The following is a 17892-nucleotide window of genomic DNA, read 5'->3' on the forward strand; positions in this document are numbered from 1 at the left end:
ACACAGTATAAAAAGAGTAAGACATGGTTTATAGTAAATCTCTTGATGCTGATCCCTTTGTCAAAAAATGTATGTGGAGACCAGTTCAAATAAGGAATGATTCTCTTGAGAGCGATGTTAAATGTTTACAAAAGAAATGTATCTTTTTATGCCAAGAGCAGAATTTTTTACATTTCAAACAAATTCCTCTCATGCATGGGATCCACACATACCTGCTGTACATGCAGTAAAGCTAGAATCCTGAAATAATAACAAATCGGAAACCCTACCTCAGTTTTGGTAAAAAGCTGATGGATGTGCCTGGAGAAATTGAACCACTCTCAAATTTGTAGGCAGGGGTATGGGTGCAAGGACTGACCATCCATGATCTCAAAATGATCGTTCTAACCATGTTTTGAGGCTATAGGCCTACAGTGTTTGTTTACATTTACATTGTTTACAAATATTTGAGTAAAATAAGCTTAAATGTTGGATTCTGTTGTGGTACGGCAATTGAACTAAGCTCATGAGGCATTTATAAGTTATGTTCTTCAAGAATCAATGGGTATACAGTGAGCTACAAACTATTGGGACAGTAACACATTTTTTACTGCTTTGGCTCTGTACTCCAGCACTTTGGATTTGAAATGATACAGTGATACTATGAGGTTAAAGTGCAGACTGCTTTAATTTGAGGGTAATTTCATCCATATCGAGTGAACCGTTTAGAAATTAAAGCAATTTTTGTACATAGTCTCCCCCCCATTTTAGGGGACCAAAGGTATTGTGACAAATTCACTTATATGTGTATTTAAGTTGTAAAAAGTTAAGTATTTGGTCCTATATTGATAGCACGCAATGACTACATCAGTCAATGTAACTACATTGGTTTGGCAGGGTAGCCTAGTGGTTAGAGCGTTGGACTAGTAACCGAAAGGTTGCAAGTTCAAATCCCCAAGCTGACAAAAAAGTACTGTAATTTCTAAACAGTTCACCTGATATGAATTCAATTAAAGCTGACATTCTGCACTTTAACCTCATATTTATTGTATAATTTCAAATCCAAAGTGCTGGAGTTCAGAGCCAAAACAACAACAAAACAATGTGTCACTGTCCCAATACTTTTGAAACTGACTGTATATCATTAAAGGTAGACTCAGCTAAATTATGTTGCCACAAGCAGCACAGCAAATATTGAGATGAGCGAGATGTGAGACGTCGCTCTCACATAGTCCCACACAGTATCTGAGCATGTGCATGGGTTAGCTTCATGCTGTTCACAGCTTGGTAGCCAGGACACCAAAATAGTGGAGGAGTTGAGCTTCGCGCTTCAACGATCTTAGTTGTTGCAGAAATGGACCCACTATGCTGTTTACTTTCTGTATCTATGTCATATCGCTGAGTCTACTTTTAATTTACAAGTCCAACAATGTATGTAGCATCTAAGGATTCTAGCTGGTAACCGATCATGGTATTTTATTGCTTGTTTAATATTTCCATATTTCTTCATTTCTTTCTTTTAATTTGGGGGGTTTGTGTGTATTGTTTTGTATTGTTAGGTATTACTGCACTGTTGGACCTAGGGACATAAGCATTTCACTGCACCTGCGATAACATCTGTAAAATATGTGTACCCTACCAATACAAAAATAACGTTTCTCAGAATATCTTATCAACCACTGAGACCCCAGTGGTCAAAGTCTGCCTAAATAAAATCTGCATAGCCTAGTTAGTTACACATACTGTACTTTTGAGGTGATGATCTGGATGGAGCCTCATCACTTATGTTTTGTGTAGAAATATAACTTTTGTGCACAGTGCCACCCAGAGGTGAAGTTTAAAAAAGTGCACCAAACAATCGTACCTCTAAAATCAGTATTGTTGTCCTCCTAACTTGAGCAATTACAGATTCATAGTAATCAAGCATTATTTACATGTGAAAATGTAATTGGGTGCATTACATTTTATTAGTGACCAACTTGCACAACCACAATGTGGCTTTAAATGTGACAATTACCAACTCCCCCGCTAGTGGTCAGTCTACTGTAGATTGGTGGTTTTCAAATGCCATCTTCGTAGACTGGGTAACGCTCGTTTTGCCTCGGCCGGTTCCCCTGATGCACGGAGAATTGTAGAATGGTCGTGAGTAAACTCAATACCCCAGGGCACCAAGCGATTCAAAAACGAACGCCCCCAATTTCATCAGGAAGGACGAAATCACAACCTGAGTGACAACAGAGAGAAATAGGAAGAGAGGCCAACTAGGCAGAACATTTGTCTCCCTCCAGTAGATAGCGTTTGTTCGTTGTTCCGCCGCCAAGCAAGGAGTTTTTGTATGGAGATCAATTTCGAATTGGGGCAAAATAAAAATGAATGGCTTATTTACTGCGTGAGATATGAGTAGGGCACGTGATATCCCGGCAACTCTTTACAATAGCACTTAATATCGGAATTGTAAGATGGCTATGCATATTCATGAGATGAGGCTAGTAGCATAGCCTCTATCTCAAATAAATGTAAAGGGCTTTATTGGCATAGGAAACATATGTTTACATTGCCAAAGCAAGTGAAATAGATGATAAACAATACAAAATTAAGATAAAAAGAACACTTACAAGTTTCAGAGGAATGAACATTTCAAGTGTCATGTTATGGCTATTGTAATAGCGTTCTCTCTCTCGCTCCCTCTCCATTGAATACAGGCGGTCAACAGCCCTCATCGAATATTTAAAAAAAAAAATTAGAATAATGATACGTATCCACCAGGATAGACTTTGTGCACAACGACTCCCATGGTAAGGGCGGAGACATGTATCTTGTCAGTATATCCATAATCTTTGGTCAGATGTACCGCACGGCAACGTGGTGACGCAATCTGTGTACACACGGCGTGAGTAGCAGCTTGTTTCCTGAAAATAGAAATCCCCCAACTCACCTAATCAAACATTTGCTGTGTATGCGGATTGATTCGGTAGTTAAAGTGAGACGTTTGTTCCTACGTGAAGTTCGTAGTGGCAGCCATGTGTACATGAAATATAACCTAGCTAACAGTTTTGTTTTGCTCGTACGACGATGCATTCTCGCCATTGCTAGGTGGGCTAGCTAACTAGCTAGTGCCTTATCTGTTCAATTTCCTGCAATTTATTTGGAGCAGCGTTCCAGATTTTGTGTCGTTGGAGTTCAACACTAGGTAGGTCATCAAGCCTTGTCCTCTCATCGGCTAACGTTAGACGGTTTATTAGATATGCTGGGGTGTATTCACTAGTCTGATTCCGTTGCAAAACGTTTAGTTTGTTGTGAAATATTTGTATATTGGACAAATTCAATTAGGACCCTCCCCGTTTCGTTCTTTTTGTTTCCTAGAGTAAACGGTTTCGTTGCAAAATATTTATATTTATTTAACCAGGTAAGTTGACTGAGAACACGTTCTCATTTACAGCAACGACCTGGGGAATAGTTACAGGGGATGAATGAGCCAAATGTAAGCTGGTGATGATATGAGGGACAGCTTGGGAATTTAGCCAGGACAGTAGGGTTAACACCCCTACTCTTACAATAAGTGCATGGGATCTTTAATGACCTCAGAGAGTCAGGGCACCTGTTTAATTTCCTATCCAAAAGACAGCACCCTACACAAGGCAGTGTCCCCAATCACTGCCCCAGGGCATATATATGTTTTTTTTTTTAAAGACCAGAGGCACTCTGCCTCCTACTGGCCCTCCAACACCACTTCCAGCAGCATCTGGTCTCCCATCCAGGGACTGACCAGGACCAACCCTGCATAGCTTGAATGCAGTTCTGAGTGGTAGATGTGGTCTATGTGCACCATTTCTGTTTCCCGTTAAGTTTTGTTTTTGCTTCTTACTTTTGGTTTTGTACACCAGCTGAAAATACAATATTTTTAGTTATTGAAAATATTTGACAATATTTGGTACAATGATTCTCTACACTTAACATTGCTTGTTTTGTCACAAACTGAAACTGAAATGTTAGCAACCAGGAAATGGTAGTGCGATTTCTGCATTTTGCACCTTTTTAATATAATGCAACTTTGGATTTGACCCCCTTCTCAAAAGTAAATGGTTTAGACCATTTGGCATTTTAGAGAGCTTGGTCCTTGTAATGCTTATCAGTCTAATGATCTAATACACTTGTTCAGCTTGAATAATAGAATATAAGTTTCCATTTCTGAAGTTCTACATTTACTGATCCACGCATGAGGGGTGGATTAGTGTTGCCTACACTATAAAATAAAGTGGTCTATTTAATGTGGTCCTTGGAGGCACACACTCACACCAGATATCCCCAAAGCAATGCTATACCATTCTAACAGCCATGGTGCATTGTCAGGACACCTAATGGAGTTAACTCTCTTGGTACTGTCACAGACCGCGAAGACATGGATTTGTGCGTTTCAGACCCTGCAGGCTGCCCTTCAAATTCGCTACAACGTTATCCTCAATCCCCTGCGTATGCCAACACCTTGCATAGAGTCTAACAGCTAGCCTATATGTCGAAATTCCAGTGGCTACCTGTTTTGCATGTTGTTTTGGAATTAATATGTGTCACACATTAGTTTGCAGACAATCTTTTTTTAGTTGAGTTAATAAAGCTGCATATAAACTTGATCTCTCTTTTGCTTTCTTGAGTAAGGCAGCTCCAAAATGCAGGTGTTTCAGCCTAGCGCAGTGTCATCAGAGGCCATCAGACTGTTAAATAGCCTTCACTAACACAGAGAGGCTTGCTGCCTACATACAGACTCAAATCATTGGCCACTTTAATAAATGGATCAGGAGTTACTTTAAATAATGCCACTTAAATAATGTTTACATATCTTACATTACTCATCTCACATGTGTATATACTGTATTTTATACCATCTATTGCATCTTGCCTATGCCGCTTGGTCATCGTGCATCCATATATTTATATGTACATATTCTTATTCCATCCCTTTAGATTTGTGTGTATTAGGTAGTTGTTGTGGAATTGTTAGATAATACTGCACTGTCGGTACTAGAAGCACAAGCATTTCGCGACACTTGGTTAGCAGATGTTAATGCATATGTATGTGACCGATAACATTTTATTTTATTTGCATTCTGTGGTGGGGGGAATAGCTAGCGGGGAATACGGAGCGTAGGGGTTGGTAATGTTCTCTAGCTGTGCCGTGATTGGCTCAGTGTTCTGTCACTCATAGGGACACTACGTCACCGCCAAATGGTAGAGCTCGAAACTTCAAGCCCCTTGGGTGCTGCCATAGAGTTACATTAGAAGTGCCCATCCAAGAAAGCTCAAGGTCATTGGCCACAGATAAAATTACGTCAAATCACGTTGTATCTTCCGCAGCTTTGATTGGACTGATCATTCTTTCAAAATATTAGCTAGCAAGCTAGCAGTCGTCATCATCATGAATCAAGTCGACAATCTACTGGCAAATCCTTTTTAATTCTTGTCATATGATGAGAAATAATGAAGAGAAACAAAACATCTGGGAAATCTGAATTTAATGAGTTCAAGATAGAGGTCGACCGATTTAAGATTTTTCAACGCCGATACCGATTTATTGGAGGACCCCAAAAAAAACGATACCGATTTAATTGGACGATTTTATTTAGGCTTATTATCTTGTGAATGTAGGCTAATGCACGGCTTGCGTGTCCCTGTCAGGCTCATGGGCTTCCCCCGAACACCTGTGATGGATGGGGCGCGGGGTCGGTTAAAGCGCTGGGACAGGGATTTTAAGGTCCATTATTCGAACCTATTACAGGCCTAGATTAGACACCAGCCTCTATGTTGAACAAGTAGCCGTTAGCAGTATAGCAGAAACAAATTGCATAACGATGCCCCTGTTTTGGGATAACCTATGCATCCTTCATTCCTCCCATCCTTGAAGACATCGCCGACGGATGTGTGAAAGGAGATTTTACACTAGGCAACCAAGTCATGTCAGTTTAGTGAACATTTCTATAGCCTATGATCATTGATCTAATATCAAATCAAAGTTTGTCTCGTGTGCCGAATACAACAGGTGAACAGTTAAATGCTTACTTACAAACTCTAACCAATAGTGCAAAAAAGGTGTTAGGTGAGCCTGTTATATGTACACAGTGGAGGATTTTAGCTTGTAAATCTTGGAGGGGCAAACTCAACATATTTATGTTTTATGCATGCCAGCAAAGCCACAACACTAAACGATACATTAATTGCACTATAACGGTGACAAACGGTACCCATAAACTGTTTGGGCCTACATAAAGCTGTCCCAACAGCAGAGCTTTCTTTACAGTACCATGGAGTGAATCCTTACCACTGCTACACCTGGCTATCAGCGGAGCTTTGTCTGGCAGCAAACCAGTTCATTCAACCTCATTTACTGTGTTTTTAAAAAAGATAGCTGATATGGCTGACTTGCTTCAACAAATGTGGAGTCTACTGACAATTGAGATGTATAAACTATAGCACAAGGGAACGATGAGCGGATAAAATCCGTAATTTCGATTAAGACATTTTAATGAGCGAGCTAAGACGGACGTAGTCAATATAATTAACTGGATTGTCGTTTCTCTTTGCTTATTTGAGCTAGTCATGCCATAGAATGGACTTGGTCTATCTTCTGTATAACACCCCTGCCTTGTCACAACACAACTGATTGGCTTAAACGCACTAAGAAGGAAAGAAATTCCACAAATTCACTTTTAACAACGCCCACCTGTTAATTTCAATGTATTCCAGGTGTCTACCTAATGAAGCTGGTTGAGAGAATGCCAAGCATGTGCAAAGCTGTCATCAAGGCAAGGGGTGGCTACTTTGAAGAAGTTTATATTTTAGATTCTTCAAAGTAACCACCCGTTGCCTTGATGACAGCTTTGCACACTCTTGGCATTCTCTCAAACAGCTTCACCTGGAATGCTTTTCCAACAGTCTTGAAGAAGTTCCCACATATGCTGAGCACTTGTTGTTTGCTTTTCTTTCACTCCGGTCCAACTCATCCTATACCACCTCAATTGGGTTGAGGTCGAGTGATTGTGGAGGCCAGGTTATCTGATGCAGCACCCCATCACTCTCCTTCTTGGTCAAATAACCGGTACACAGCCTGGAGATGTGTTTGGTCATTGTCCTGTTGAAAAACAAATGATAGTCCCACTAAGCCCAAACCAGATGGGATGGCGTATGGCTGCAGAATGCTGTGGTAGCCATGCTCGTTAAGTGTGCCTTGAATTCTAAATAAATCACTGACAGTGTCACCAGCAAAGCACCATCACACCACCTCTATGCTTCACGGTGGGATCCACACATGCAGGGATCATCTGTTTACCTACTCTGCATCTCACAAAGACATGCGATTGGAACCAAAAATCTCAAATTGATGAAATTAGCCTGTTCATGTAAAAATGACCAAATACACTGTTTACACTAAAACTACCAAAACAAGATATTATGGTGAACCTGAAAAAATAGAATCCGAATGATTTGAAAACCCCAATCAGCAGTTGGATGCGAGTTGTGTGTCTACTCCGGTAAAAGACCAGCGCATTTGGTAACAATGAACCAGCTAATTGCAATGAATAATGAAGCCTATGCAAAGCTATACCTGGCAAAAGCCATTTTTACAAGCATATGAAGGTGAATATCCTATAACAGGGATAGGCCTTGTAGACTAAACTCCACTCCACGGTGAAGGAAGTTAACCAAAGGCATACAGGCAAGACCAGGCGTTGTGGAATCTAGCTACATCGATTCGCCCAAGGTCAATACCTAAAAAAAGAAGTGAATTATGAAATGCCAACCTTGTACCTATATTTGTCCTCTGTAGTTGCTTGCTTTTCTTTCCTGAAATCTGTACTTTTTCAATAAATGTTAATAAAATACACACACGGACTGTTTGCTCGTTGCTGTTGCTCGGTAGTGGTATTTAAAATAACAAGGTGGGCGTTTTTTCATGATTCACTTTTTTTTTTTTAAATATTGGTCTTCTACAAATCGACGTAGTCGGAGCTAGATTCCACAAAGCCTGGTGTCGGCTCCAGCCTTTGGTGAAGTTCATCAGAAACGTCCTTCACCATGAAGTGAGGTTTAGTCCACTAGGATAGGCCTGCCTCTCGTTGACACGAGCAACTGTCTCCCGCACTGTTATCTGACAGTCGTAGTCAGTTACATGCATAAAAGTTCAATAGGCTATGAGCTGGACGCATCATTTCAGACACAACAGAGAAGATATTTTCGGAATAAAACCATAATAAAATAAAACCAACATTACTGAATGGTTATTCTTAACGTCTTAATTGGTTTTCTGACCGACGCTTGCTTAATTTGGATCCGTTTGGGCTCCCTCGGACTGATGCTCTAGTATCTTAGGCACAGGTCCCCGGTTTAAATGTTTATTGGTGAAAGTTACATCCCTAATGTGCATCTTTCCCTTTCAAGAAGATTTCATTTGCATCTAGATATGTGGGGTCCATAGGTCACAAACACATTTTCCATTCAAAATGTAAATTGCTGCTGATGGAGCTCATTAGCTGGGCCTCTCTGAGCTGTGTGTGTGTGTGTGTGTGTGTGCAAATGATGTATGTGTCTATGGTATATGGAGGCACCTGAGCTGAATCATAAGGGAGGAAACTAGGCAATTACCCCCCCCCCCACACACACACACACACACACACAAACACACATATTTGATCTAAAATCATCATCACCCATTCATGAATTGTTATAACTAATATTGATCAATATTTATCTTTAAAAATGTGCTATGACATAGCCAATGAATAGGCACAACTTTTGATTTCACCTCAGTCTTATAATCAAATGGTTTAAACCGTTTGGAAGTTTTGATGGACTCCAAGTGAGCTCCTCTTCTTCTCCCACTTCGACCACGCCGCGCTGTTGGCAAAAATGATTGTTGTCCTTGTTATGACTAGCTAGCCAAGAACAACACTATTATAGTCAAGTGATAAGGCTATCCACCTGACCCAGTGTTGTTGTTGTAGACAGGTGTGTTCATCAGTCCTTGAGCAAGCAAGGACACTGAACCTGGAAGAAGCCATGGCTAACTACTGGAGGACGGCTTGGCGCAGACACCTTCTGGCTGTGTCCATGGCCCTGTTCTGCCTGCTCCACAACCCCATGGACGTCCATGCCCGGCCAGCTAACATGTCATCCCTGAAGGACAAGAACAGCCCCACCAGTAAGGAGGAGAATGAGATCCTTCCCCCAGACCATCTGAACGGGATGAAGCTGGAGATGGATGGTCACATCAATAAAGGCTTCCACCAGGAGGTGTTCCTGGGTAAGGAGATGGAGGAGTTTGAAGAGGACTCTGAGCCCAGGAGGAACAGGAACAAGCTCATTGACATCTTCAGAAAGTAAGTGGGGATGACTGGCTTTCAATGTCTTGACTCATGAGTCATATACATCCTCTCTGTGTTGTGTACATCCACCAGATGTTTCCAGTTTTATCTGTGCAGAGTGCCTGCGTTGCATTTCTATCCTTTTGTGTGGGCCATTGTGAAATGGTGTGTAGGTGCGAGGTTGTAATTACGATAAATCCACATTTCTTAGTTGGGAGTTTGGATCATGTCTAAGTAGCCTATACCCATCCCGTTAATGTGTACACCGTTCATGGTCCGGTTCCTATTTTAAAGGATCGGGTGGGCACGAACAAATGAGGCTAGATTATCTCTTATGATAAACAAAGCAGTGTTCCTGAGAATGGAGACGTGAGTGCACCCACTAGGTCAACCACAGCAGTCTTAAGTAAATATCTGGCCTTATCCACCCCATACTGGGTAAGCTAGGTGTCAAGTAGTAAAAGCTAGGAGTCTGATTTTGTAAATACTGTTGAAGCGAAACAGTCTAGGTATTTTAGTCCGACTTGTCACCCTCGCCAAATTTCAAGGTGCCTTGACAAATCCTCACCACCGTTCCATTATCTTGACCCTATATGGCGAAGGAGTGACTGTGTTGGAAAAGCATGAAAGCTGAAACATTTTCAAAGCATATTTTGAGCTAAGGTTGCATCTTACTTAGTTAGAAGAATATCCAAAATAATCTGGGTTTGTGGCTGAAGCAGATATATGAGAGTGGGTTTGAATAAACTACTTGAACTTGATATTCCATTTTGAGTGTTTGTTTGAAAAAATGCTGACTGTCTTCAGGGTGGACTTTAATAAAGATAAGAGCGTCAGTGCCAAGGAGATGCAGCGCTGGATCGTGGAGAAGACAGAGGAACACTTCCAGGAGGCTGTGAGAGAGAACAAGATGAGCTTCCATGCTGTGGACCCAGATGGAGATGGTAAGCGAGACAACAGTCGTATCTGGATGAAAACAGACTGAAACAAGCAGGGACTACCTGGACTTGTTCAGCAATAACCAATATTTTTCATTTTCTGTAGCTGTGGACTATTGAATACAACCCTGATACATAGCCATGATGGTGGCCTATTCGTTGAGAGCAATGCGTTTGTTACCGACACTGATGTCCTACTGTTGGGCCTCCGACCTGAAATGTGTGGGCCACAATACATCTCAGACCTGAAATGTGTGGGCCACAATACATCTCAGACCTGAAATGTGTGGGCCACAATACATCTCAGACCTGAAATGTGTGGGCCACAATACATCTCAGACCTGAAATGTGTGGGCCACAATACATCTCAGACCTGAAATGTGTGGGCCACAATACATCTCAGACCTGAAATGTGTGGGCCACAATACATCTCAGACCTGAAATGTGTGGGCCACAATACATCTCAGACCTGAAATGTGTGGGCCACAATACATCTCAGACCTGAAATGTGTGGGCCACAATACATCTCAGACCTGAAATGTGTGGGCCACAATACATCTCAGACCTGATGACAATACAGCACTGTTTACCAAAACTGCCTCAAAATCCTTCCTAAACGGTCTAGCCCCAATTCCTAAACCGTTCTATTCTCGTCATAGGCCATGTGACATGGGATGAATACCGGGTGAAGTTTCTGGCCAGCAAAGGATTCAACAAGAAGGAAATGGCTGACAAGATAAAGAACAGTGAAGAACTGAAGGTAGACGAGGAGAGTAAGTTTATCCACAACGATACGACCTGCACAACACTTCTGGTTGTCGTCTGTGCATTTCTACTGATTAATCAGGAATTCTGGCTTTTCTGACTATCCTCTTTTCATACTATCATTGAAACTGACCTACCCCCAAACCAATATCATTTACCCCCCCTAAGTTTTCCTGATCACATCCCCATAGTAGCCTATTGCCCCTAGCTCTGCCAGTGATGCTTGTACTTACTGTCTCTTCGCAGCCCAGGAGGTGCTGGAGAGTCTGAAGGACCGTTGGTTCCAGGCTGATAACCCCCCAGCCGACCAGCTGCTGAACGAGGAAGAGTTCCTCTCCTTCCTGCACCCGGAGCACAGCAAAGGAATGCTCAAATACATGGTCAAGGAGATTGTTCGCGACCTAGGTACGGTCTTCTCTACTCGCTCACATTTAGTTTGGATTTGAATTCAGTTTATTGTTTCTATGTATCATGCTATACGTTTTAGTATAAGTGATAGTTAAGAGTATTTAAACGAGAATGAATTAAAGGTGGAAGACAAACATGCAGAATGAATACATAAGTTGTGGATGCCCATGATCGATCATGAAAAGTGTTACTATAAAGCTATCTGAGTGTGATGTGTATTTTGTGTTGTTTTTACAGACCAGGACAGTGACAAGAAGCTGACTCTGTCGGAGTTCATCTCCCTGCCCATGGGCACTGTGGAGAACCAGCAGGCTCAGGACATAGATGATGACTGGGTACGAGAGAGGAAAAAGGAGTTTGAGGAGGTCATCGATGGCAACCATGATGGCATCGTAACCATGGAGGAACTACAGGTGGGTGCCGTGTGTGCTGGTTATACTGCAGGACCTGATGGCATGGTCTTTTCTAATAAAAAGGGGTTTGGGTGGGCGTGGCTAAATTTGACAGAACCCGCCTCATCTTGGCGCTGAATAATTATTTATTCAAAAGTTTTTTAAAGAACATTTCCTGCAGTTCTACACATTTTCCATGGAGCTGAGAGAAACTTTTGCAGTTTTAAAAGCAAATGTCCTATAAACAACACATTTTCTCCCATTCTATGCATTTTGCCATGGCTAATGCTGTTTTTTAAATAACAAATAAATACTGCTAAATTCATTGTTTTTGGAATTCTCAATTCTCCCTCACTGTGTAGTTCATATTTTGGTGCTTGTTAGTTCTCAAAGATATTATAAAAGATATATATATATGTGTATATAGCTCCATTATCCATACTTTGTATATGATTTTAGTAGGTTAAGCTTACACAAAGTGTTTTTCCATCAAAATTTTTTTTTTTACACGGTTTCCTCCTTCCCCCGTCTTTCCCCCGTGCTCTCTCTGCTCTCCAGGAGTACATGGACCCGATGAACGAGTACAACGCGCTGAACGAGGCTAAGCAGATGATTGCTGTGGCTGACGAGAACCAGAACCACAACTTGGAACTGGAGGAGATTCTCAAGTACAGCGAATACTTCACTGGCAGCAAGCTCATGGACTATGCCCGGAATGTTCACGAGGAGTTCTAAAGCTTTAAAGACAAACTGTCCTACAAAATCCTTCCCTTTTCCCTTCTAATGGGGGCATCCTGGTAAGTCTGCTCTAACGACAGGTCTGTCTTGAAAAAAAAGCTTCATGTCGGGATGTTTTAGTGTGCAATTGTGTTTAAATCCTAGTCCCAGCCGACTGACCCGCCCTGGCCTCCTCTACTGACTCTTAAAGTAAGGCCTAAAACATCCTTCATATCTGGACTGTCTGCCTCTTCTAAACATCCCATCAGAATTAACCATAGCCGAGGTCTGCCTTGTGTCTACAGTGGTACTCAAGTTGAATTGTCTTACCTCTATGTATTGGTCTTTTTCAGTGCATTCTAGACACTACGTCACCTTCATGGTTCATTTGTGTGGATGCTATATTGTGAAATGTATGTATATGAGGGATTCAAATGAGATTCCTTTTTTTTTTTTCTTCTCCCCTCTATCGAAGTAGTGTAAATTAAGGATTACACAATCAAACCTATTATTTGTAGCAGGGCCTCTAATTTGACTCCAAACATGTTGATTTTAAACTCGCACAACAATGGTAAATCCAAAATAAAGAAAGTAATTACATCACATATTTTCATTGCCATTTCAAAATTAGCTATAGCCTACCTGCGTACCACACTATTGCTTGGAAGTAACTGGTCTTTACCAAGTTAGCAATCATGTCCATGATTGAGCTGAACCACAGTAACCACTGTATTCTCCACACTCACTGACTCCATAATGTGCTTGCTGCCCTTGTACTAAGGGTTACACTGGTACATTTTTAATAGGTGTTTATGATTCTCTGATCTGTCCTGTTCTTTACAAATAGTGCTTATGTGTGATAATTATGTTTTAACTCCCTGCTGCAATAGGTCATATATTTTATTTCCAATACATTTGTTTACGTTTGTATCTATAATTCCAAATGGGATTGTGCATTTTAAGCATCTCCAAAATGCTAGTCGATTGTCAACATCTCAGTTTAATGTTTGAAACTGGTGTAAGAAATTAACTTATTTATTTATTTGTTGTTGGTGTGCGTTTTTTGTTTTCTCTTAAAGACATTTTTATAAATCAGTAAAAATAATATTCAGTATTTTCCCAGTGTTGTATTTTGTTGTTCAATACTTGTGTTTTATTCAGGTTATGATAATGACATATTTTCCATACATTTCTGGTGAATATGACTTAATTGTCATTAAGAAATCCCGTATTAGCCCTTGTCATGCTTTGCCAAAGCTCTATAATATATGTATAATATGCATTCATCAATTGTTTTCCTGCTTCAACAACAATATCCTGTGGAGATATCAGTCATTTGGATCCCTCTTGAGCTCCTGTCATCTCATTGAATTTATAAAAGAAAAAGCTCACGCTAATCAGAATGTGACAACGCTTTATACATTGTATTCCCGATTTTACTTGTAAACCAATAAATATTTCTCATCAATCTCTGACCATACTTTGTACCCTAATGTGTTATGCGTCCATAAATGTTTCGTCATTTTAGCACACTAACTTGATGGCCAATAGTTTTCCACTAAGCTTTTTAAATGGTACAACTTTTTAGAGCTTGCCATGAGTGGAGCTTCCCTCATTCTGTTTTTATTTGTAGTAGTTGCTATGAGACCATTGTTATTTTCTGACTCAAAATTCTGTGAACCGCATTGGCTTTCTACAGCCACCCACAGAAATTGTCAAAACAATAACATTAGTCCTTGAATTATCTTATTTATGACCAAATATTATAAACATGTCTGTAAATTTGTCAGACTATTTCAAAAGCTATTTTGGCGAGAACCTTCGAGACCAGCTATTGTGAGTAAAAAAATATGACGTTTAACCTAGACGTTGAAGGAACTTTTCGCCCTAAAATGTTAGCAGCTTCTATCTGTTCCATTTAATGTATGACTTTCCTCTCCCTACCCAAACACAACATTATGATTAGCAGAAGGCTCATGGTTTATGTTAAGAAGAAATAAGATAGTCAATCCCCACTGACCATTTTGACAGGAAGGCCACGTCCGCAGCAGATGAGATGCTGGCCCCCTCCTCCCGTCTACTGCAGAAGAGACGGGAGGCCATGGAGGTCAACAATGCTATGACGCTGCAAAGAGAGGTACATATATATATATTTTTTAATTGTCTCATTGTACCTCAAACCGACAATTCCTGGCAATAAAATTATATGACGAATTAGTACAATCCTCTAAGTCAAGTCTCCACACAATCCTCCTGTATGATATGGTCTCACTTTACATTCGGTTTGGGTTTCAGGATTTTGAGTCAACTCTCAGAGCCCTGAGAATCCGCAAGGATGAGCTCATAGAGAAGGAGGGCCAGATGAAGGAATATCTGCAGAAATTTGACAACTTTCTGAAGGTACGGTCATAGCTTCTGAACATCACTTCTTAGACTAAACTATTGAGCCCGTCAGTCAAACTTTGAGATGAATTGGTCATGCTCTTCCGTGATCTCATTTCAGGAGAACGAGGTGAAACGATGTCGAGCTGTTAGGAAGGCCGGCCGAGAGAGGGAACTGACCATTCAGAAGCAGGTGGACCTGCTCACTCTCCAGGAGGAGACGAAAGCTCTCGTCAAAGAGAGGGACCGTCTGGAGAAACGAGTGCAGAAGAATGCCATATACCCCCATTACCTTGATAAAGTGGTACAGGCCAGTGAACAGGTAGGTCATAGTGAGGATTAGAACTCTTGAGGTAGTGTGTGATTTGACTGGCCTTCACAGACAAACCAATCCCTAGCCACTTGTATCTGACCAGATTGGATAGCTCTAAGCAATATATTGGTGACTCAATCTTGCCCTGTGATAAGCCAGGTGGAATATTGTAGCCATATTGCTGACACCTGTCCCTCTACACAAGAGCCTAAACCGTAGGGGTTTGGTGTGGATTTGGAATTTCTTTTGTGCATCTCAGTTTCAGGAGGCCAGACAGGTGATGTCTCGCTACGACACGTTGATGCTGACCCGGGAGGACCTGGTGCGGACCACCCAGCAGAACCAGGACAGCACGGAGAACGCCCGGGCCCAGCTGGCCCGCTTCACAGAGCAGAGCAATGACACCCTGCTGCACTACAACAACACTCTGGCCCAGCTACAGAGCCAGCTGGACAAGGCCCGTGCTGAGGGCATGATCTGGGTGAGACATGAGATGATTGTGCTCCCTATGGGTATTTTACAGCGATTGATCTCTGAGGGACAGTATCCCAGACGCGGCTTAATAAAGCTAGTCCTGAACCTTCCCCTTTTCAGTTTGTGTCCGGGACACCAGCCCTGAGTGTCCTCAAAGGGAACCAAGTGTTTGATCAAAGGATGATCATTTCTCTCTTGATATACAGGAATCGAGATGGGCCCACATTCAGAACACAGCTGCCAAGAAGACACTGCTGTTGGGCACAATCAAGATGGCCACTCTTAATCTGTACCAGTGTGTGTGCAAGAGGGCGAAAGACACTGGGGAATCGCCTATTGCTCCAGAGGACACTATTAAGCAGCTGGAGAAGGTACTTTAGGGTACTGTTAACTCACGACTCATTATTACTCATGAACTCACAGCACATCATAGGGGGGTAGAAATGATTAGCATCCTGATATGTGACCATTGTGCTCTGATGCATAATTTGTCTCTGATCACAGGGATTTCCTTCATCTGCCAGAATATATAGCGGATATCATATATTGACTAGACATTTGCATAAATTGTGAATCCTCTATTACTCATTCATCAACCCTCAGGTATTCAGAGGGCATTTCCACTAGACCAGCGTGTTCAAAATCATAACTAATATGACTTATTTTGACAGATCCAGACCTTCCTAGCCGATCTGATCTGCATTTGGGAGGAGGTGAACAAGCCGGATCAGCCAGGGCCAACCGGACACAGATAGATGATCCGCGTCCATCAATAGAGCTGTTTTGTATGAAAGTTTAGATTCTATACTATATTGTCATTGCCCTTTGCTTATCAACATTATTACACTGATCAGATCAAAAATAAAGATATTCTGAGACATGGATAGTGTATTTTTTTTGGGGGGGGGGAATTTGGGATTGACCAGTTGGCAATAATATATTGATTACAGTGTGTTCTATGTAGCACTTCACATAGTAAGATTGTATGAATGACCGTGTCACAAACCATTCACTCTTATATCCAACAACTATTTATATACTCATGAATCATCATTGGATTCAATACAATTCACCAAATGAATCCAAGGTTGACTATCACCATTTGCAATGCGGTCTAATGGACTGTGGTTACTTAGTGTGAGCTGCCCAATCGGATTTCTACTTTACACATTAACAAGTTCACATACACCATCATTGCACATGACAAGATCCTAACAATCAACCACACTATTGACTTAAGGCCTAGACAGCCTACTAAACGGATCCTTTTAACACACAGGGCTGGTTTCCTGGACGTGGAGGGATTCTCCATTGAACATACTTTTCAGTCCAAGAGTTAGGCCCCTGTAACTTGGTTAAGCTATCAATAGGCCTAAAGTGGTGATGAGATGAACACGTGATTGGTGTGTGGGAATCACGTGTTAAAGGGCCTTTGACAGGCGCTTCGGTGACATGCTGGAGAAGATGCACTCCATGTCCTTATATGGACAGTGAAGCTGAAACTTTTAACATGGCTTTATTCTCTAGCATTTTGGATTTGATCCAATGTTTATCAGGCAACATTGTCACCTTTTATTTGAGAGTATTTTCATACATCTGTTTTTCCGTTTAGAAATGAAAGCACTTTATATATATATGTAGTCCCATCTGAACAAAGATAATGCCACCAAAACACCAATAAGGTATAGCATTTTTTGGGGGGGGGATATGATTTTTACGCCTCTAAACTTCACTTGTCATTATTCACGGCAGCATCCACGATAATGTAGAAGTGTTCAGAAACATTCTATTATTTACAATAAAAGTGACTCAAATGGTACAATACCTTATTTACAATTCATTTCTATTGGGGGCACAATATAACACAATACATTATTTACCATTCATTTCTATTGGGGGCACGACATAACCAAAACAAAATGCAAATGCATACAAGGTTAATGTAATCATTGCCTGCTAGAAATACAGGACCAAATACTAAACTTGACATGTAATTTGAACTTTTATTTAACTAGGCAAGTCGGTTAAGAACAAATTTGTATTTACAATGGACGGCCTAGGAAAAGTGGGTTAACAGCTTTGTTCAGGGGCAGAACGACAGATTTAACCTTGTCAGCTCAGGGATTTGATCTAGCAACCTTTTGGTTACTGGCCCAACACTAACTCCTAGACTA

At 41.2% G+C, this 17892-nt stretch overlaps 2 protein-coding genes across 2 annotated transcripts; both read left to right on the top strand.

Annotated features, from left to right (window-relative positions):
• Window positions 1-2819: 2819 nt before the first annotated feature.
• Window positions 2820-14024, top strand: LOC112221802 (45 kDa calcium-binding protein). Its single transcript, XM_024384150.2, has 7 exons — window positions 2820-3169; window positions 8970-9344; window positions 10137-10273; window positions 10927-11040; window positions 11279-11437; window positions 11678-11853; window positions 12391-14024. The coding sequence occupies exons 2-7, from the start codon at window positions 9025-9027 to the stop codon at window positions 12565-12567; spliced, it is 1083 nt and encodes a 360-aa protein (XP_024239918.1). The 5' UTR covers window positions 2820-3169; window positions 8970-9024; the 3' UTR covers window positions 12568-14024.
• Window positions 14025-14767: 743 nt separating this feature from the next.
• Window positions 14768-16592, top strand: LOC112221803 (coiled-coil domain-containing protein 42). Its single transcript, XM_024384151.2, has 5 exons — window positions 14768-14949; window positions 15053-15253; window positions 15504-15725; window positions 15925-16089; window positions 16390-16592. The coding sequence occupies exons 1-5, from the start codon at window positions 14812-14814 to the stop codon at window positions 16471-16473; spliced, it is 810 nt and encodes a 269-aa protein (XP_024239919.1). The 5' UTR covers window positions 14768-14811; the 3' UTR covers window positions 16474-16592.
• Window positions 16593-17892: the final 1300 nt, after the last annotated feature.

This window comes from Oncorhynchus tshawytscha, linkage group LG22, assembly GCF_018296145.1.
Source record: "Oncorhynchus tshawytscha isolate Ot180627B linkage group LG22, Otsh_v2.0, whole genome shotgun sequence".
Classification (NCBI taxonomy): Eukaryota; Metazoa; Chordata; class Actinopteri; order Salmoniformes; family Salmonidae; genus Oncorhynchus; species Oncorhynchus tshawytscha.